General features: G+C 45.8%; 1 protein-coding gene across 4 annotated transcripts in view; it reads left to right on the forward strand.

Annotated features, from left to right (window-relative positions):
* The window catches only part of NBEAL2 (neurobeachin like 2), a 528491-nt gene that overhangs the window by 337202 nt on the left and 168752 nt on the right, over nt 1-22537 (forward strand). For all 4 annotated transcript variants that reach the window (XM_029588231.1, XM_029588232.1, XM_029588229.1 and 1 more), the window contains 5 exons: nt 1962-2054; nt 13741-13912; nt 15912-16045; nt 19546-19705; nt 21263-21365. In XM_029588231.1, the coding sequence (XP_029444091.1) occupies nt 1962-2054; nt 13741-13912; nt 15912-16045; nt 19546-19705; nt 21263-21365 (662 nt within the window). The remainder of the gene's footprint in view (nt 1-1961; nt 2055-13740; nt 13913-15911; nt 16046-19545; nt 19706-21262; nt 21366-22537) is intronic.

Below are 22537 nucleotides of genomic sequence, written 5' to 3' on the forward strand. Positions count from 1 at the left end.
GGGGGGAGGGGGGATGCTGGGTGCTATATGGGCAGGGGGGAAAGAGAGCAGGGCAGGGAGGATACCGGTGCCAGGCAGAGAGGGAAAGGAGCGTGTGTTGGGGGAGAGGGGAGGAAGACCTGGGTGTCCAGTACCGGGGGTCACTGAAAAGGAGGTAGTGCAGTGTCAGGACTGCTGCCAAGGTGGGAGGCGCCAATTTCAGATTTCGCACAGGGCTTCGGTCAGCCTGGAAGCCTGGCCCTGTGCGTATTAAAAAAGTAACGTGCTCCTTGCTGCTAGATCGGGGATCCCTTGGGTCCCCCAGTCTTCCCAGTCACCCTCCACTTCCTGCAACACCACCAGGGCAACTCGATCTCTGTAGACTGTATTTGGAGGTTTGTGGAGGGGGGGGGGGGGAGGGAGGAAATGGGAAAATAAAATGTTCAGAAATGAAAGTGGCTGTGAAAGCATGCACTCCCTGTACGTACCCAGATCAGTCCAGACTCCCCCCAGCAGATGGGGGACTGAGAAAGTTTCACCGATACCGCCACCTACCACCAGGTGTCACCTGCAGCCTCTCGGTATTTCTCCGTCTCCAGCAGACGGTGGAGGTGCATAACCTGCCGTCTGCGGTCTGATTTAAAAAAAAAAAAAAAAAAAGAAAGAAGAGGAAAGAAGGAATTTAAGCGTGCCTTCCGGGGGGGTTGTGAGGTCCTGGTGGGGGCCATCCCCGCTGGTTTGTGAGGCGAACGAGCAGGGGGGTTGGGGATCCTGATTGCTCTGTACCTTGGCACCGGTTCAGGGTGAATAGCTGGTGGCTCCAGTTTCCACGCCCCTGAAGGAGGACCAGAGCCTGCTGGCAGTCTTTCTGAGAGAATTGCCATTTTATTTGATTAAAGTTAAAAAAAAAAAAAAAAAAGGTTAATTTAACCGTGTGAGCTTTGGCAGAGAACTGGAAGAGATGAGTGAGCATTCAGGGCGTGAGGTATACAATACGCTGGTGCCGCTGCCCCGAATGCCTTAACGCGCACACGATAAAGGTGGTTGTACCGGTGGTGTTGCTGGGCGTCCTCCCTGGCACACCCCGTGCCAGGGAGGACGCCCAGCAACACTGCTCGGGGAAATGCACGTTCCCCAGCCAGTGGGAGTGGGAAGGGGGGTTCCTCCTCTTTCAGAGTCAGGCCTAGACTTTAGAGAAAAGCAAGAACATTTGTAAGTCTTTACTTTTGCCCTCTGGTTTTCGGTCGTGAAGAAGCTTTGAGAGGAAATCAAAAGGAGCCGGCGGTGAACTAGGCCCTTTATTCTGAGGCCTAGTGATCCTGCAGCTCGGTGGCTTGTATGGAGCGGAGATCCTGGGGGTGTTCCAAGAGGAGGGGTGAGAGTAAAAGGAAATGTGCTCACCCCCCTGCACACTCTTGGCCCATCCTCTGCACACAGCTGCTTGGAGATCTTACACATGGGAAGCCAGGTCGTCCCACTATATAAAATCTCTCCTTGTTCCTATTTTTTAATTATTTAATTGAGAGAACATTCTCTAATTACATTTGTGATGATGCCAACCATGATGAAGAATTGTTTCTTTTCTTTTCTTGTTTTGTTTTTTTAATGTAATTATTTTCTGTTTACAGTAGTTTCCAAAATAAAATACTTCAGATTTAGGGCCTGATCGACTAAGCTTTTTTCCCATAGACAGAATGGAAGGAAAGCTTTCGAGAATAAGGCCCTTAGCATTTTACAAAAGAAAAAGCATGACAAATCATGCTTTGGAAATATTTAAATACAAGAAAAAAAAAAGGAGCCTTAGTTAATAAAGGAAAAGAATAAATATCTCCATATGGTTGCTACTGGTCCACAAAAGAAGAGGGAATTTCCCAGACCTATAGAATATTAGAGAAGAAAGGGAAAATAAGAAAATAGAAACACAGCTGCTAGTATTGCAATCCTAAAATTCTTTCATTTTTGGATTTGTTGGCATTTTGCAGGCATGTAAAAACAACATCTGCTTGGACCTCTCTCCAAACCATTTATTTGATGGGAGGCTGACTGGACACAAAGTGGTGAATTGGGATATTAAGGTACAGACTCTTTATGGATCTCTTTCTCTGTCTGTCTTCTTCTCATTGTCTCTAAACTTGTTCTGGCTCTTTCTTTCATTGCTTCTCTGTCTATTTAAAATATTTTTTTCCCCTCCAATCAGGTTAGCAATGCCCAGCATTGGTATGCAGGCACTTCCTTGTTGGCACGCCCTTGTGGCTTAGAATATCAGCACCACAATCATTTCAAAGTTTGCCAGCCAGCTGAGCCGCTCTCATGCATCGTGATCGTTTTCAGAATTCATGGGCTGGCATTCTAGATTGGAGCAGCGTGTGGGGGAGGCGTGTATAGCACTGGGAGGATCTTGTCAAAGTGATCCCTCTTCCTGGTGTGGTAGGACCTTATTGGAATGGGAGGCAGACGGTTGACATAGCGGTGTTGCCGGTTTTTGGCATTAGGCATCGCAATAAGGATTGCCAGTTGAGGATGTGCATGGGGAAAATATTTGTTTTGATTGGATTCTGGTTTCATTTCAATTTTTAAATTCATTTTTGTCGAAAAAGAACAAAAACTTAAGTTTTTTGAGTTTTGGATTGGAAATGACACACAATGAAATAACAGATTTTGTTGGTATCTCCCAGTCATTTTAAAAGTTCAGCATATCCCATTAGCAATCCCTGATGTATATGTTTGCCTCTCCAACACACACACACACTCTCTCTCTCTCTGTCACATTTTTTGGATGCTGGTACATTAGGGGTTCTTTGATGAAAAAATGAAAAGCAAACTCTAGAGGATCTCACCTTGTCTGGACCCGTACGGATATATCATCCACACCAAGCCCCGCAGGACTCAAGACACCAGCGAGATTTCCAACCTTCATGATGTTTTTCACTGCAGAGCTGCACTGCTCCTGTTCCTTTTCTCTGGTTATGGTGTTAGTCTTGCCGGAGTGAGAAGCACGCAGACCCCCATTCCATTTATAGATCTTTGTTACTATTACGTCACGGCTGAAGCGAAGGTGGCCATCATGAGTACGGTTCGCAGTGTGATTGTAGTAGCTCTTTTCGCTGTGTTGCACTCAGTAATAGTCCCGGGTTACTTTATCCGAGAAGTCCAGAGAGCTTAGTCCAGTGGTGGATCTAAATTGGCTGAACAGGACAGTGGTAGAATTGGACTTCTGGAACATAATCCCTGGCCTCTTGTTTTTCAAGCCCTCAGACTGGTGGTTATTTTGTAACCTGCCTAGAATAGTGATAGATGATTTCCTGGCATGTAGCCAGATGGACTCAGCATGAATGGGATAGTATCCCATTCGTACTGAGTCCATCTGTCTACACTAAGGAAAAGAAGATTACCAGGTAAGTAATCTAAACATTTCCTGGCGTGTAGCCAGATGGACTCAGTACGAATGGGATACTATCCCATTCATGCTGAGTCCATCTGTCTACACTAAGGAAAAGAAGATTACCAGGTAAGTAATCTAAACATTAATGAAGACTTTAAATACATACGTTAGATGTACTTTGTGGAGCACGTAATCTCTTCATTTGGTGGCAGTGAATAATTGCCAGTTTCAGGACAGACTGCTATTCTTCAGACTAGTGACAGTACCAAGGGTATTCATGAAAGTCCAAGTGATTCTATAGCCGTATAGAATACAGGCTATAGAATCACTAGGACTACAGGAATCTTCATGAGATGAGAGCTGTCTCATATCAGAAAGCCATCTTAGTAAGGAACAAGCTAATAATATCTGTAAAGATGGCTCATAACCTGATCATCAATTGGGAAAAACATTTCCTATTCCTAACTGAGGATCTGGATCAAGATTCTGTATGCTGACAGAGCTCGTCATGCTGCCGGAAGACAAGGTGTCACTGATAATGGAGGGATCAATTGGATCTGAAACACAGAATAGTGTTCTCACTTATTTGGCTAGATGGCCTCAATCATAGCAGTGGTTCTTCAACGCGTACTACGTGCTGCTGATCTAAACCTGCTTGAGACAGATATGGAAGGTAGTGGTAGGAACCTGGGATGAGAGAGAGAGAGAGAGAGGAATACAAATGAATAAGCCAATTGATCTTTATCTGCTGTTGTCACCTATGAGAGTAATTAAGCCATTTGTCCCCTGCTTTGACAGTGAGGAAGAGGCTCTCTGTGACTCCTGGGGGTTGATTCTTCCAATGTTTTGGACTCCAGTGCATTGGGGGGCTTCCCCTCTGAACCATCTCCTCCCAATGACAGAAGGAAGTCTTCACCTGAAGATCTCACCTTTGCAGGTTTCATCCAGTTGATGGTGAAGGCCATCCCTTTTCATTTACAAACGGAGGATACCCGACACAAAATGCTAGATATTCTTTGGTACGTGACGTCACCTAAGGAGATCATGGCAGTCCCAGTGCATGACATCCTTTGGAGTTACTGTTAACACCTGCTCTCAGTGCCCTTCAGTCAATATGAAGGCTTAATCTATCTCGTCCAGAAGGATTTTGGATTTGACAAGGGTCATTTGCCTCTCCAATTGATGGTTGTCAAATTCACTCTCAAGAAGACTATGTGCACTTGGACCCATTCCTCAGCACCCCTGGAGAAGGATCAGAGGGCTATCGATGCTCTTGGGAGAAAGGTGTTTCAGGGTGCCAATCCTTTCACCCACATAGCGGCCTACCAGCTCTACATGGTCCAGTATATACCTGACATCCTGCAGCAGGTGCAGGAAGTGACAGAGCAGTTACCTCAGAAGCAACAGGACACTCTACAGTCGCTGGTGCATAATGGTCTGGAGTGCGGAAAACACTGGGTCAGATTGACCTATGATGTTTTTGAGACTGCATTGAGAGTCTTTGCAGAAGGGATTGGCACCTGTAGACTAACCTGCCTGTGGGCTTCGGATCTCTGTCAGGCAGCACAGGAGTGACTCGTTGACATTGCCGTACACTGGAGAGAATATCTTCGAGGATAAGGTGAAGGACGCGGTGGCCCAAATCCGGGACCACCATGCAACACTCCAGCAGCTCTCCGCTGGCACTAAGGACCCAGCCTCCTCATTCAGGGGGTCTTTGAGATATCCACCACCTCAGCCCCGTCAGCAGCAACAGGTCCCTTGTAGCCATCCCAGGCCATAGAGGGTCCCAAGCCTCAGCTATTGCTTTTTTAACTCTAAGGATGGGTTTAAACTGGATCACAGGGAGCATAGCAGAGTCTGCCATACCTCGGCTATGCTCCCCGTGGGTCCTCACCATTGTTCAAGGAGGGTAGATTAAACCTTTTGAATGCTCTGCTAGATTGCCCCCCCCAACCCCCAAGCCCTTTTTGGGGACCGGTGGCACGTCAGTAAGTGCTTTTAGTGGAGGCTTCCTCCCTCTTAATGGCCAGAGTAGTCGAGCCTGTACCACCAGGGCAAAGAGGGTGGAGGTTCTACTCTCGATATTTCCTGATTTTAAAGAAAACAGGGGATCTCCATCCCAACCTAGACCTAAGAGCCTTGAACAAGTTTCTAAGAAAAGAAATGTTCAAGATGGTTCCCTGGGCACCTTTATCCCCTTCTTGCAAAAAGGAGACTGGCTACTTCCTCAATCTGAAGGATGCGTACACTCACTTTGAGATTTTTCCCGGCACTGGAAGTATCTCGGTTTCATGGTGGGAAAACAGCACTTCCAATACTGCCTTCTGCCATTTGTGCTAGCGTCAGCCACATGTGTCTTGATGAAATGTTTAACCATGGTGGCAGCTCACCTTTGTAGACTGGAAGTCCTTCTTCCCCTATCTGGACAATTGGCTGGTCAAGAGCACCTCTCGGGCAGGGGCCAAAGAGTCCATGTGCTTGACCATACGGGTGCTGGAGTCACTAGGGTTTGTCATCAACCAGCCCCAGACCCATCTCAGGCTGTCACCATGATTGGACTTCATTGGAGCCCTGCTAGACATGGCTCAAGCCAAGGCCTTCCTGCTCTGGGAATGGGCCATCAATTGGATGACCATCGCAGCAGAGATTCAAGCAAGCCGGCAAGTTTCAGCATGACATGTTAAGGCTCTTGAGCCACATAGCTGCAACAATACATGTCACTCCCTTAACACATTTACACATGCAGAGAGCCCAATGGACTTTAAGGTCCCAGTGGTGACAAGCAACGCAGGATCTACAGGACTGCATCCGAGCTACCCCATCTCTCAGAGACTCTGTCCTGGTGTTGGGAAATTGGGGTTATCCTTCCAGAGTCCTTGGATCTAAATTGGGCTCTGCTCCCAGGGTCTGTTGTCTGCTCAGGAACAACTGTGTCAAATCAACTTCTGGAACTCCAGGCAATCAGGTATGCTCTATGTGCTTTCAGAGGTGGGTTGTCCAACAAAATTGTGCTGATACAGACAGACAACCAAGTGTCTATGCGGTATATCAACAAGCAGGAAGGTATGAGATTGTAATCTCCTGTGTCAGGAAGCGGTTCAGATATGGTCATGGGCCCTCCCCATGGGACAGTGCTCAGGGCCATGAGTTGGAATGGAGAATGTGATTGCGGACAGACTGAGTTGCTCCTTCAGATCCCCCATGAATGGTCTCTGGATCAAGAGGTTGTGAATTGGATCTTCTGCCTGTGGGGAAGCCCAATCTGTTTGCAGTGCCTTGGAACAGGAAGGTTCCTCAATTCTGCTCCCTATACAGAGAATACAGCAGACCAGTCTCAGATGCCTTCAACCACCATTGGGGCACGGGTCTCCTATACGCAAATTCTCCAGCTCCACTGGTGGTAAAGACTTTGATGAAGCTTCACAAGGGCAAAAGGACCATGATCATCACAGCCCCTCATTAGCCAAGAAAAGTTTGGTTTCCACTCATCTGGGAGATGTCCATCCGGAAACCGATCAGACTGGGGGCTTCTCCAAATCTCATCACTCAGGATCAAGGGAAGTTGCACAATCCCCTTTCCTGTCACTCAAAGCCTGGATGTTGAAAGGCTGATCCTGCAACCACTTGTGTCGCATGCTTGTAGCTTCTAGAAAGCCTTCCACTAGAAAGTCTTTTGGACTGAAGTGGAGGAGGTTTCGCATGTGATATGAGCAGAAGGCCCTATATCCTTTCTCCTGCTCGTCACAGAAACTGCTTGACTACCTTCTACACCTTTTGGAAGCTGGTCTGAAGACCAACTCCATTAGGGTTAATCTGAGTGCAATTGGCACATATTACCATGGTGTAGAGCAGGGGTCGGGAACCCATGGCTCGCGAGCCAGATCTGGCTCTTTTGAGGGCTGCATCTGGCTCGCAGACAAGTATCGCCACACTTTCCTGTCCCCCGCTGACCCAGCTGCTCCCCGGTCCTCCTCCGCCCGGGCTTAAAATGCTGTCAGCCCGGGCGGAACGCAGCCGAAAAGCTGGAGTCGCCCCCCCTCCCCCCTGCGGCCCGGAAGAGGAAGCGTTGAGAATCGGGTGCATGCGCGGGAAGCAGAGACGACGCTAGTGTGGTCTCTTCTTCCCGCCCCCCCCTGGCCCGAAAGAGGAAGTGGAGAGCATCGGGTGCGTGCGCGGGAAGCAGAGACGACGCTAGTGTGGTCTCTTCTTCCCGCCCCCCCCCCCCCCCCCGTGGCCCGAGAGGAAGTGGAGAGCATTGGGTGTGTGCACGACGAAAAGAAGACTGTGCAGCGTGGATCAAAGGTAAATAAGAGTTTCAACCGCGGCCGATGGGACTCCGCCTCCGCGAGGGCTGAAAACGAAGGAGGTTAGCGTTGTGAGGAGGCTGCTGCTGCCGCGAGTTCCCGGGGTGGGGGTGGGGGAGAGAGAGAGTGAATGAGCGAGCAAGCATGTGTGTTTGAGATCCTGTGTGTGTGAGTGAGAGATTGCATGTATGTGAATGATTGAGAGCCTGTATATGTGAAAGAGAGTATGTCTGTGATTGAGAGCCTGCCTGTGAGAGAGAGAGCATGAATGTAAGTTTACCATTGGGAACCTGTTTGTGTAAGTTTGTGATTGAAAATCTGTTTGTGTGAAAGAGTATGTGTGTATGATTGAGATCCTTTGTGTGTGAGAGAAATCATGTGTATGTATGATTAAGAGCCTGTGTGTATAAGTAAGAGAGAGATCATGTGTGTCTGTGTGTGATTTGAGAGCTGATTTAGGTGATGGAGCATGTGAGTATGTGATTGAGAGCCTGTGTGTAAATGAGAGAAAGAGAGAGCATGTTTGTAAGCATGTGAATGAGAGTCTGTGTGTGAGAAAAAGACAACATGTATTTATGTGATTGAAAGCCTGTGTGTGTGTGTGTGTGTAAGCGTGAAAAGATAGACAGCATGTGTGTAAATGTGTAATTAAGAGCCTATATAAGTGAGAGAGAAAAAGTATGTGTATATGTGAGTGACTGAGAGCATGTGTGTATAGGTGTGTAATTAAGAGCCAGTGTGAGAGAGAGCGCTGGTATGTGACTGAGAGAGGAGAAAGTTCCAAGCAAACCACCCCGCCTCCTGCTAATTCAGAACAATCTCAGGACACCTGGATATCAAACGTTCCCAGGTATGCAGAGCAAAAAAATTTTTGTATCATTATTTTTCATTACTGGGTCTTTGTGTCTGCTATTTTGAAATATTTTGTTGGTATCTGGAAATTTTTTATATGAGTTTTTAAATATTGGATATTCCACTCATCAGCTGTTTCAAAATATGTTCTTTTTGTTAGTACAGTTTTACTGCTGATGATTTTATATTTCTTGATTTGTTTTATAAGGATGGGTGATGTTTCTTTTTTCCTTTGTTACACTGCATACAGAGATTACTGTATGGAGGGAATAGGTAAGAGTAGGTTAAAGGGGATTGTGTATCGCGGGTTGGACTAACGCGGCCGGAAAGCGGGTAGAAAGCGGGTTAGAAGCAGGGTAACCGCGGCCGCACTTTACTGTATCGACCTGTAATTGCAGAAACCCTTTTATCGAAGAAGATGGCTAAAAGAAAAAAAGATGAGGAGTATCGTACTTTTCAGCAGGAATGGACAGAGGAATTCGCCTTTGTGGAGAGAGCAGGTTCTGCAGTGTGTCTAATATGCAATGATAAAATTGCATCGATGAAACGGTCAAATATAAAGCGGCATTTCGACACACACCATACTACATTTGCATCGAAATATCCTGCGGGGAACATCAGGAAGAAAGCATGTCAAGAGCTACTGTGCAGAGTGCAAGCTAGTCAGCAGCAACTCCGTGTTTGGACCCAACAAGGTGACTGGAATTCGGCTAGCTTTGCTGGTGCTTTAGCAATTGTGAGAAACGGAAAGCCATTCACAGATGGGGAGTATGCCAAAACATTCATGCTTGATGTTGCCAGTGAACTTTTTGACGACTTTTCGAATAAAGACAAAATAATCAAACGAATAAAGGACATGCCTCTGTCGGCAAGAACTGTTCATGATCGTACCATCATGATGGCAAATCAAATTGAGGCAACACAAGTGAAGGACATAAATGCAGCACTATTCTTTTCTCTCGCTTTGGATGAGTCAACAGACATAAGCCATTTATCCCAGTTCAGCGTGATTGCAAGGTATGCTGTCGGTGACACACTACGTGAGGAAAGTCTTGCTGTTTTGCCGATGAAAGGGACAACAAGAGGGGAGGATTTATTCAAGTCTTTCACTGAGTTCGCTAAAGAAAAAAATCTACCGATGGATAAACTTATTTCGGTATGTACTGATGGTGCTCCATGCATGGTGGGGAAAAACAGAGGATTCGTAGCGCTTCTTCGTGAACATGAAAAGAGACCCATCCTAAGTTTTCACTGCATCCTACATCAGGAGGCGCTTTGTGCTCAGATGTGTGGCGAGCAGCTTGGTGAGGTGATGTCACTGGTCATTCAGGTGGTCAACTTTATTGTTGCCCGAGCTTTAAATGATCGCCAGTTTAAAACACTGCTGGATGAAGTTGGGAATAATTATCCTGGTCTGCTTCTGCACAGCAATGTGCGTTGGTTGTCAAGAGGGAAGGTGCTCAGCCGTTTCGCAGCTTGTCTGAGTGAAATCCGGACTTTTCTTGAAATGAAAAACATCGAGCATCCTGAGTTAGCTAACACTGAGTGGCTCCTGAAGTTCTACTATCTCGTGGACATGACTGAACATCTGAACCAGCTCAATGTGAAAATGCAAGGCATTGGAAATACAGTCTTATCCCTTCAACAAGCAGTGTTTGCATTTGAAAACAAGTTAGAACTCTTCATTGCCGACATTGAAACAGGTCGTTTACTACACTTTGAAAAACTGGGAGAGTTTAAAGATGCATGTACAGCAAGTGACCCTGCTCAACATCTTGATCTTCAGCAGCTAGCGGGCTTCACGTCTAATCTCCTGCATTCGTTCAAAGCGCGCTTTGGAGAATTTCGTGAGCGCACTTGTCTTTTTAGGTTCATCACCCATCCACACGAGTGTACAGTGGACAGTGCCGACCTAAGTTACATCCCCGGTGCCTCCGTCAGAGATTTTGAGCTACAAGCTGCTGACCTGAAGGCCTCAGACATGTGGGTGAATAAGTTCAAGTCACTGAATGAAGATTTGGAAACACTTGCACGACAGCAAGCAGAGCTGGCGAGCAAACACAAGTGGGGAGAAATGAAAAAACTTCAACCCGCAGACCAGCTGATTATCAAAACTTGGAACTTGCTTCCCGTCACATACCACACACTGCAGCATGTGAGTATTGCTGTACTGACAATGTTTGGCTCTACGTATGCATGCGAGCAGTCTTTCTCACATCTAAAGAACATTAAGACCAACCTACGATCACGTTTAACGGATGGAACTCTCAACGCCTGCATGAAGCTTAACCTCACCACGTATCAACCAGACTACAAAGCCATCAGCAAAACCATGCAGCACCAGAAGTCACATTAATGGTAAGAAGTACTTTATTCACAGGGGGGGGACTAAGATTGCGCCCCTGAGAGGGAGTGAATTCACATCGCTCCGGACCTACGCTAACACCTCCAAACACTGCAATCATGATAAAGGTCGGTGTACTTGAACAGGACACAAATCCAAAGTTTTTGGAGCATTAATGCTACAATGGTCTCAGAAAGGATTTCATCTTTAAGAAGAATAGAATTGATAGAGAATTATGAGACATTTAAATTTGAGACTTTTGAATTTCCCCATAATTGCAGGGGAGATACCCTTGTTAACTTTCAAAACATTTGCAATGGAGGTTTTGAAGATTCCTCAGACTGAGATACCAGCTACTAAAAAGTTATTTTTTCTTCCAAAGAAAAGTAGCACACCGATCACTTTTTCCCCACAGACGTCAGAGATGCATAACAGGGCTAGTAATTTGTAATCGTTTCCTTTTATTACTCCTCGTATAGTTTCTTCTCCCCCCCCTATGTTTCCTATGTAATAAGAAAACGATGTTTGTAATAAGAATCTTTGGATTTTGTTTCAAAGTTAAGGGTGAAAATTGCCCAATATTGACATTATAATTTCTGTATATTCTGATACAATATATAAAGTTGTATATTTGTTGTAAAAGCTGATAAATAAAAAAAAAAAAAAAAAAAAGAAGTACTTTATTCATCATTGGTTAGCAACAGCATAACAACGTTATTAAAAAGAATTCAGAGACTTATTGTGCTTTAAAAGTGTTGGTCTTACATAAAATGCACATATTTACTTGTATTTAGTTTTAAACATATTGTATGGCTCTCATGGAATTACATTTTAAAATATGTGGCGTTCATGGCTCTCTCAGCCAAAAAGGTTCCTGACCCCTGGTGTAGAGGGTAAACCCATCTTTGTACAGCCTATGGTTATATGTATGTTTTATGCGAGGTCTGCTTCAATTGAAGCCTACCCTAAGGCCTCCCGCGATGTCTTGGGACCTCAACGTAGTGATGGCGCAACTGATGAAAGCTCCTTATGAGCCACTGCACTCCTATTGCCTGAATTACCTGACCTGGAAGGTCATATTTTTGGTGGTGGTCACTTCAGCACACAGGGTCAGTGAGCTCCTGGCCTTAGTGACTTATCCACCTTACACTATGTTTTTTAATGATAGGGTGGTCTTGTGTATGTGTTCCTGCTTAAGGTGGTGTCAGACTTTCATTTTAATCAATCCATTGTCCTGCCAACATTCTTTCCCAGGCCCCATTCACACCAAAACGAACAAGGCCTACACAGTTTGGATTGCAAGAGAGCCTTGGCCATCTGTCTGGAATGGACACAAGCCCATAGACAAGCCATCCAACTTTTCACTTCCTTTGACCAGACCAAGTTGAGGATCACCATTGACAAGCAGATGTTTTCCAATTGGCTAGCAGACTGCATCTACTTTTCTTATGTTCAGGTGGGATTGCATCTTGGGGGTCAAGCTTAAGCCTTACTCTGTTTGAGCCCATTTGCAATCAGTCCCCATGGAGGAGATCTGCTGAGCTGTGATGTGGAGTTCTCTCCTCACATTCACATCACAATATTGTTTGGATAGGGATGGCCAGTCTGTCCTTCAGAACCTGCTAGAGGTGCAGAATCCAGCTTTGTTTCCTCCTAGGGCCCGTTCTTTCTGTTCAGGCTGCCTCCTCTCCTGTAACCAACAAAACTTGTTGTTGTTGTGCCCAACTGGCACCTGTTTTGTTGGGCCCCATTTTTGTTTGGGGGAGGGGCCGCCTGTATCTAGGGATTCACTCACGTGTGAGGACTGCCATCCTGCTGTCGTCGAGGAACACCTGTTACAGGTAAGCAACTCTGCTTTCACCTGCAGAAATTGGCTTTTTGAAAACAGCCCTCACTGTGTGTGGGTGAACTTATGTAAATAGTGCACCTGCATGCCTGACTTTACCTGCATTGTGAGAAAAGGTGTTCCCTGGGGTGTGGTTGGGGAAGGGCTTACACTTCCACATCCACGTTGGAATTTTCAAAAGTATGCTTGCATCTTTTCTCAGGAAAACTACCTGCACCAAAATAACAGGCATAAATGAGTGTGGATAGTTTTCCTGAGAGAAGTATGTGGGTACTTTCACTGAACATTGCGATAAAGCCTGCAGATAAAAAGTGCCTGCGGGCTTTGCCCTAGTGTGAGGCGGTTAAAGAATGAGTCCCTATGATAATATGCGACTGCAGAATTGGCACCTACCACATCTAGACTTCGCTGCCTGTCTTGGTTATCCAGGGAAGAGGAGGACTCTCTGTGGAGGACCAAGAGAGAAAACTCGGGAAAGGGTAGACATACTGTACATATATATATTAAGTGCTTTTATCCCACTCTTTTTGGAGTGTATTTTTCATATATATATATATATATATATATATATATATATATATATACTTTTATGTTCTGCTGAGGAAAGAATAGGAACAGTGCATGTCTTCATGAAAAGCACTGCAAGAGTTGGGAGCCTCATTGGTTTCCTGAATTCATCGGGTGATGCCATAACCCTGTGGTCCTTACTGCTGTGAGACAACAAAATAGAAATGGGCAGGCAATCAAAATTCTTCTTTCTGCGTGACTCGTCCAGGAAATGATGTTGGCTGGTAATAGGAAGGCATTGCTTGATAATGTTTGCACCTTAAAGAATAATATATTTTTATTCGTTTTTACTATGCAGTAACTCGGTGTGTATAGAGAGATTTTTAACCAGTAAATGGAATGGGGATGAGCTGTAAATCATGTAACAACCTCATAATGTGTATTGGGGGTGAGGTTTAATTTTGCATGTTCCCACTTAAATACTTGAGGATGCTTAACAGGATGCTTCTCATTCTCCCCACAGGATGTGGTAAACTGTGTCGGTGGGATGGGTGTGCTGCTTCCCCTCCTCCACCAGGTGGCTGCACAAGGAAAAGAGGCAGAAGACGACAAGGAGACCCATGACTTGGTTGGTCCAGAGTTGACGTCTTCAAAGAATCCCCAAGGAATGCTGCTCCCTCTTGGGAAGTCTGCGGGTAATAACTGATTCCTTATGGCATCTGGGGTCATTGTCTAGATCACTTACATGCTTCCACCCTTTTTGAACTTTAATTGATGGATTTGTTTTTTAAATAGTTGTATGCAAAACTTACAATTGTACAAGCGGCATTTAAATCTATGGGCTTGTAGTTCAAAAGGTAGCTCTATATATTATCCTGACTGAGAAGGCAACAGCTTTGGAATAGAAGAATACTTTTCTCTGTTATTTTGTGCTTCCTCTAGTTGACACGGTTTCCTGTTACCCTCCAACCCCTTGATGGGACCTATCAAGAAGTTACTTGATGATTGGATTGTCTTTGTTGCTGTAGCACTTAAAATGGTAGCATTCAGCCTGAGGCCTAGGAAGCTGTACTTGTGACTCTGTTGGGACCTCTTCCATTCAGCTGAATTATTTGGGAAGGTGCAGAATTGATGCATAGATGTTAAGATTATCAAATTCTGGCTACTGAACAGTCAGTTCACTAGCAACATGACACAATGGGAGGATAACTTTCAAACAACTTTGTGCGGCAGCATGTATGTGTCCATGCGCATATTTGCTGTAGTATTTTATAATATGCGTGTATGATATGTGCGTGTTTTATAAAATCTACCATGCAACATATGCGTGTATGTAGGCTTACGAGCGAATACATGCCATGCATGGAAACCAAGCATATCAATGGACTGAATGCGTGTACTTTATCTACCTGTATATACATGCGAATATTTTACATGTGAAAGTAAACTAGGACTTATTTGCGTAAGCCCTAAGTCAGCCGATTTTAAAACATGCGCACGTCAAGGAAACTAACCAGTTTACCAATTAGTCTACCAGTTTGCCAAGTCCTTGTCCAGGTCAGCAAGACCCTTCTGGTTCTTCAGCCGAAATCCCTGTAGTCTTCCCAGGCCGGTCAGTACTACACAATAAATACATTTAAGGTCACTTACACCTGATAATTTGCAGCTGTAAAAATGTGTAAGTTTGAAAACGTACGCATGTGTAAGTGTCTTTTAAAATAGCGACTTATGTGCGTAACTGTTAGCCATGCCTCTACCCTGCCCCTTTTTCACACATGTACAACACGCCCATGGGAAAGTGACCATATGCGCGTATTTTCGACTTTTATAAAACATTGAATACTTGAGTAGAGGCTACTTACGCACGAATATGCTATATTTTGTACACGAAATGTTTTTAAAATTCCCCTTTAAGCGATAAAGGCCAAGAACCGTGGATGTAAAAAGCTGAGTAGCTCCCGTGGGCCTCGCCTTTCATGGGGTAGTGGTGTCCTTGCCCATGCAAGTTCTCCTCTCTTCCTCCGGCTCTGATCCTTGGAGGCACTCTGTTGTACTGAAGGAGACAGTAAAATAACGTCTGGTGTTTTCCCTTCATTCTGTCTTTCCTTTAATTAAACTGTCTGGACTTGAGGCTTTATGAAAGTGAATAATGTGAACGGCTTTACAGTTGCATTTTGTGTACAGTGCATATTCTTTAAAATATTGTAGCACAGAGACCAGTATTAAAAAAAAACCAAAAAAAAACTAAACTAAATTTGGGCACCTAAGTTAGGTGCCTAATTTCAGCTGAATGTAGGTGCCTAACTTTAGGGTCCTAAAACCAAAGCTGCCTAAATTTAGGACTGCTACTCACTCTCCTCCTAACTTATGTAGGCAGCGCTGGAAATCAGTGTTGTGCCCCTAACTTCGTTCCCTCGACCTGACTTCTTCCTTGGTCTTGTCCACTGTTTGGCACCTAAATGTAGGTTAGGAAGAGAAATGTAGGCGCCCAGATAATTTCATAAGTTAGGCGCCTAGATCTTTTGAATATCTGGTACCGACTGAAACCTGCGATGAGTTTATAAAACACGAGTAAAACTGACTTACACCAGATTTAACCCTGTTATCGGTGGAAGGACTCAAGTACTTCTGGAGTTGTTTCTCTAGCCCTTGCTTGATTTTTTGGGGTTTTTTTTTTTTCCTTCCCTTCTGTAGAAGGCAGGCTGGAGAGGAACAGCGTGGCAGCTTTCTTGCTGATGGTGAAGAACTTCATCCAGTACCACGCTGTGAACCAGGAGAGCCTGCTGCAATGCCAAGGGCCGGCAATCATCGGAGCTTTGCTGCAGAAGGTAGGCAAGGCCTGGGATACTAAGCGAAGGGTCTCCCTTTGGGTACGTGAATGATTTTTTTTTTTTAACCTGCGTTGCCAAGCAACCTCCAACAGAATATCATGCGAGTTGCAAATGGGAAGCCGGATAGAGTTGTCTCGATATTATCTAGCGTACTCGCCAACCAGATTTCTGTGTTTGCTTTATGCCGGAAACCATTGTCTCAGTCAGTGAGCCTTAAGCTGTAGCGAACATTAGTTGAGGCTAGAAGGATACCATTGGTTGAATAAAGGACAGGGCGGAAAAAAATGGAAGAGAGATGCATGGAAGGGGAGATAGGGTGTAGGGGAGTTTTCCATTGTCTGACAGCAGCAATGCCTCTTGCAAGTGGGCGCAATCCTAGGCACAAGTGCACTTGCCTTTGACTTGTGTGCCCTTCCCTTCAGCTCTCACATCAGTGTACAGCCACTGCCATAAGGACAGTACTGGGGGGCGGGTGGGCGGGGATTTTGTAAACTCATGCATAAGGTGGCTGGCAAATAATGTGCAGAAGTTACAACAGTTTTCAAAGCGGACTTAGGCTTTGAAAATTATCCTGGCAAAAACCACTACACGCACCTGCTGTTTGCTGCGTGTAGTTTTGCCGAGATAATTTGCATGCACACTTTTTAAAATCATAAGAAGTTTGTGCGTAAGGCCCAGTCCTGTCCACACTCCTCCAGAAAGCGCCTCTCCTAAGCACGTAAAATGATGCATACATAGTGTGCATGCACAGTTGTTTAAAAGAGGCCATTTCTGCAGATAAGCATCACTTTATCCACAGAGGTCCCTTTGAAAATGACCTCCCTATATGTATATGTATATATATATATATATATATATATATATATATATATATATATATATATATATATATATATATATATATATAGGGCTGCCACCTGGCTCCATGTGATAAGGATCCAGTCCTGGCATTACCCCATAGCCGGCAGGGCCTTGTACTTTTGAGAATTCCGTTGAGGTCCTTAAGAAAATCAGAACTAGAATTCCGTGTGTGCAACGGGGCGAAAGCTAGGATTGGATCAGCCCATTACTTATGACTTGGAGCCAGGGTGGCAAGCCTATTGAATGTGGCATTCTTCTTACAAAAGCATTTCCAAGTCCTTTCTGGTCACAGCATGGAAGGTAGAGTAAACTTCATCACAGTTTGTTAATAGACTGAGATGAAAATTAGCACTCGAGGCAAAAGAGAAGAGGGGTGGTTCTGAAAGGGAGCGTGAAAGAAGGGAAGAAAACTGGTGCAGCAACAGAGAACGACACACTGCGTGCTGTGCTCAGAAGATATGTCGGCGAAGAGAGGAAAGCAGAGTTGGAAGAGCGGATGGAAAAGAGGGGCTGATAAATAGAATTAAGGCCAGAGAGCGAGAGTGGAATCCTAGGAAGATTTTGAAAACCATTCCTCGGGAAGAGAAAGGAAGTGCTGGGATTCTGTGAGGCCCGGCCTGCTCTTTGTGTAAGGGGTGAGGAAGGTGGAGCAGCAGTCTGGACATTGCTCGTTGTCAGGTTTTAGCTGGGGGTGAACGTGGCCAAAATCACTGCACAGGGCACGGCCCAGAATAATCGCCAGGTAAGCCATGTTCCCTACCTTACTGGGTACAGCTAGATAAGCAGGTCCGGCAAGCAGAGGTGGCTGGCGAGGGAAACTACAGTCTAAAACCAGAGTAGTCTGCCCAAAAGGAAAGAGGCAAGGAAAAGCCAGAGCAAGACTGGAGATAGGGAGGAGTCAGGAGGAAGTGGGGGATGCCCAGCAAACAGGAAACACATGTACAAAGGCTTGGAACAAGAGCAGATGAAAAGCCACTTTATCTCCCGTTGCCTCAAGTACCCATTTACAAGTACATTTTAAAAGGAGCGCGCGCCCATAAACGTGGGCATGCAGGGAAAGATACGCTCAATTTTATATCATGCGTGCAAGTACACGCATATCATTAAAAAATATCCCTGCCACGCGTATGTGTGCAGTCTTTACTCGTGCTCTCTTTCTCTCTCCCCCAGTGTTCAGGATCCCTCTGGCTCAAAATCTCCAGACTTGCGCCTCATCAGGACCAGTAGTAAAATTAAGCAGGAAACATGGCAAAGCCATGTTCAGCCTTGCAAAATTCGGGGGTAATTTTTTGTGGCATGGACTAGTACCTGACTTCTAATAACGCTGTAAACCGCCTTGCACATCGTTTGGAAAGGCGAGTTGAAAACCCCAAAATTATTTATTGTTAACCAGTAAAGCAGAATGGCAGGAAGAGGAAGTAAATAGTGCTTCCAGTCATATTGTAGGTACTGAGAGCCGTGCTGAGCCCTGCAGAAATTGAGCTATCCAGGGTAAGGTCATGTAGTTGGGAAGTGTCCTGGACCAGCCTGACAGGATAACTCACTGGCTAAGAGCTCAGTGCTTTGGCATCCCTGACCACCCCTTCTCCCCCCCCTTGGTGCTGTTATCTGAGCACCTCTCAACGCTGAAGACGAGATTCAGAAGACCATAGAAAAGAGAGTGTTCACTACCCCGCAGGGGTAGTGAACACTCTATCTACACAGCTAGTCAGGCCCAGGGATTGAACCTAGGTCTTCCTCATAGCACTGCCCAGCAGCGGCTTGGCCCACGCGTCTGCTGTTCTAATGGAACAAAAGTTTGCTTTTCTGTCTTGTTTTTTTTTTTCACCCAAAGAGTGATTTTTTTTTTTTTTTTTAGGTAGAAACAGAGAAGAAAGTAGGGTTTGCAACAGTTCTAGTATTTTCTGAAGGATATGCGTTTGTAATCATTGGAGTGAGTCAGATAAGTTCCCAGTGGTGCTCGTGCCATAAAATATTTGAGTGTGGCAACCCTGAAGAAAAAGATCTGCATTTCAGGGGTCACACGGGCAAACTCATCTGCACGCATGCACACACACACACACACACACACACCTCCTTGCCACGCCAATGTGCACATCCACATCCCCTCCCACTCCGATTGCTGCATTCATCAACAATATATAAATAGTTTTTCTTAACTTTAAAATGTATATTGAATTTCTCAAATAAGTACACAAGCAAAATTTGCAAGTACTCCTGTATTGTAAATAGCATTGCATGAATAAACATTTTGCCCCTTTTGAGTTCAACAATTCCTTTAGGAGAAATTCAGTCAACTAAAGGAACTTAAACCCAAAATGAAACTCTTTGTGTTTCTGCTTCCTCAATATACTTAAGTGAAAAAGTCTGAGTCCTCTCTTTAAAAGACATCAACAAGTTTTGCTAATTCTCTACTATTATTTACCCTTGAGTCTCATGGTCTGCTAGTGGGCCCTGCACTTGCTCTCTCTCTCCTGGAGTGCATTTCTGTTTGGGGTGAGCAGGCTCTGATACCCCACCCCCCCTCTCTCTGGGTCTTGCCCTCTTGTCCTGGAGAGCGCTTCTGTTTGGAGATGAGCAGGCTCTGATGCCCCCCTCTCTCTCTCTCTCTCTGGGACTCCCCCTCCCCTCTCCAGGTCTCTAGCCTGATGATGGACATGAATGTGCTGATGGCATCCCAGCTGCTGATGGATCAGGTGGCCTCTGAGGGCAATGGCCTGCTGCTCCATCTCCTGTACCAGCATCTCCTCTTTGATTTCCGCATTTGGAGCAACGGTGACTTTGCTGTCAGACTAGGTAATGTCTGCCCTCTTCTGGGGCACCACTGGTGGAGACATTTGGGTAGCGTCATAATGGCAATACCAGCTTTCTTTTTTAGAGGAGGGTGGGACTCCTCTCTCTCTTTTGGGGGGGACAAAAATGGTTCAGTCTTGCATTTTTTGTGTCCTAACTGATCCCTTACTGCAATGTAAGCAGTCTCAGATATGACCTTTGGGGGGAGGGGGGGCCTCCAACATGATGACCAAAATATGCAAATAGACCATAAACTAGAGTCGCTGCATGCAAAAAAAATGAAAAAAAACCAAAACCTCATGAATATGCATAGCAGATGTCCTGAAAACCAAGCCTGTCTGCAGCTTTGGAGGGCAGGAATTTGACATGACCAATGTGAAGACATTGTTATCTTTCTTCTTTACAAATTCATCATTCCCTGTGCGTACCCGGATCAGTCCAGACTCCTGGGTTTACGCATCCCTTCCAGCAGATGGAGAGAAATACCAGATTAATTTTTTTTAGGTATCAAGGGCAATTTTTAGAAGGATCTGAAGGAGGCAGCTGGCTAGATATGGGGCACTGAAATTTTTAGAGCTACTGAGCAGCTAAATATAGTCACCTAGTTTAACTAGGCAGCTCCACATAGCTGCTCCAGTTTGCGGCAGGTCCCATGGGGCGGGGGGCAAGGGGGACATAGTTGGCCAGCGCTAAAATTTCAGTGCCAGCTGGCAAAGTCCTGGAGCTAGCCCTGACAAAGGACAGTCTAGGGAGCTGCGTTAAAGGCGGCTAAATCCATTTTCAGTCACAATCTGGCCTGCTGAAAAAGTGCTGACATCTAGCAGGTTAGTTGTGGTTTAATCACCTTTGTTGCCATTATTGTGTGTTTTTACTTTGTATTTAGCTCACAATCCTTTCTGGCTTTATTTTTCCTGTCCCGCCTCCCCTCAGCAACTTTAGGTGTCCAGTTCAATTAAAACCAGCCTCAGATGGGGGGGGGTATAGTGCCGCGAGCCTTCATTCAGTGCTTTCTCTCCGCGCACCCCCCCCCCCCCCCCCCCCCCCCCCCGGTTTTAACTCCCTCTCCCTTCCTGCGTAATTGCAGCCATGATGGGCGGTAATTTTGAAAGCACCTGGAGTGTTCCCCTTTGAAAGTGCATGTTTATTTATCATGTAAACCGCATGGATAATTTGTTTTTACAAGTAGTATATATAATCCAATAAATAAAATAAAGGTTGGCTAGGGAATGCGATACTTTTGTACCTGAGTACCTGGCACCCTGCGCATCCCCCCCGACCTAAAACAGCACCGAGTTATTAGCCAGGAGCTACAGACCACAGCTCCATGACGGCGAATGGAATCCAAACCTCTTGCGTCTCCGCGCCAGATCCAGAGCTCTCACTTCAGCCACGGCTGCAGCATGGGTGGGCACGGTTGGAACCTTTCCATAGAAGTAGTGCCTTTCTGAGCCAGCACCTGAATAGCTCCCGCGATGGTTTGTCATCCCATCTTAGCACACGGCGTACGCTCCTGTTTTTTTTTTTCTCTCTTCTCCTGTCCTAATGCCATTTTGCTCACAGGTCACATTCAATACCTTTCTGGTATCATCAAGGACCACAAGCAGAAGATCAGAAAGAAGTATGGGGTGCAGTACCTCCTGGACTCCGTCAGGCGGTATTACGGGTGAGTGGGCCGCGCTCACAACAACCAGAGGGAATATGTTCTCTGTGTCTGTAAACCTGCCTCCAAACTCCCGCTGGCCTCCGCTTTCCTCCACTGCTCGGCTGCCTTTTCTGATCTCCTGCAGAACTCTGAGGCTCAGCCCCTCCCTGTGTATTCTCTTATGGGCCGACTCAGTAAAGTCCGCGGGAGAGCAGACTAACGCCCGCTCTCCCGGCGCACGCACAGGCCACTTGCCTGTGCGCGCGATCCTGTATTTAAATTAGGTGGTGCGGTAGAAACGGGAAAAAGGAGGCGCTAGGGACACTAGCACATCCCTAGCGCCTCCTTTTAGCCCGGAGCGGCGGCTGTCAGCGGGTTTGACACCCGACGCTCAATTTTGCCGGCGTCGGTTCTCGAGCCCGCTGACAGCCATGGACTCGGAAACCGTACGCCAGCAAAATTGAGCGTCCGGTTTTCTGCCCAACAGACGCCGGCCCATTTAAACATTTTTTTTTATTTTTTATTTTTTTACTTTGTTTACTCTTGGGAACCTCCGACTTAATATCGCCATGATATTAAGTCGGAGGGTGCACAGAAAAGCAGTTTTTACTGCTTTTCTGTGCACTTTCCCGGTGCCGGCAGAAACTAGCGCCTACTTTTGGGTAGGTGCTAATTTCTTAAAGTAAAATGTGCGGCTTGGCTGCACATTTTACTTTCTGTATTGCGCGGGAATACCTAATAGGGCCATCAACATGCATTTGCATGTCGAGGGCGCTATTAGGTGCCACGGGTTGGACGTCCGTTTTCCGCCCCTTACTGAATAAGGGGTAAGGGAAAGCGCGCGTCCAAGGCAGGTTAACAATGCGCTCCGTCTGAGTGCACTGTACTGTATCGGCCTGTTAGATTGTAAACTGTAGGGGACAGTGATTCTCCTAATGTCCTAATCTCTCTGTGTTGCTTCTGAGCCCTCCTGAGCACTTATGTCTACATCGTAAGAAGCTGCCTCCCTTGATATGGTGATGCATTTTTATATGTTCTACATTTTTCATTCTGTCTGCTTATTGTCTCTCAATAAACACCAATAGACAGTTCTTTGTAAACTTGGATTGCATATTTTAAACAGAGAGTCTTAAGGCAGAGAATGACCACAAGGCCCATTTTCCCTTCCTGCTTCATGGTCCTCCCACTTCTTC

The sequence above is a fragment of the Rhinatrema bivittatum genome, chromosome 2 (genome assembly GCF_901001135.1).
Source record: "Rhinatrema bivittatum chromosome 2, aRhiBiv1.1, whole genome shotgun sequence".
NCBI classification, from domain to species: Eukaryota; Metazoa; Chordata; class Amphibia; order Gymnophiona; family Rhinatrematidae; genus Rhinatrema; species Rhinatrema bivittatum.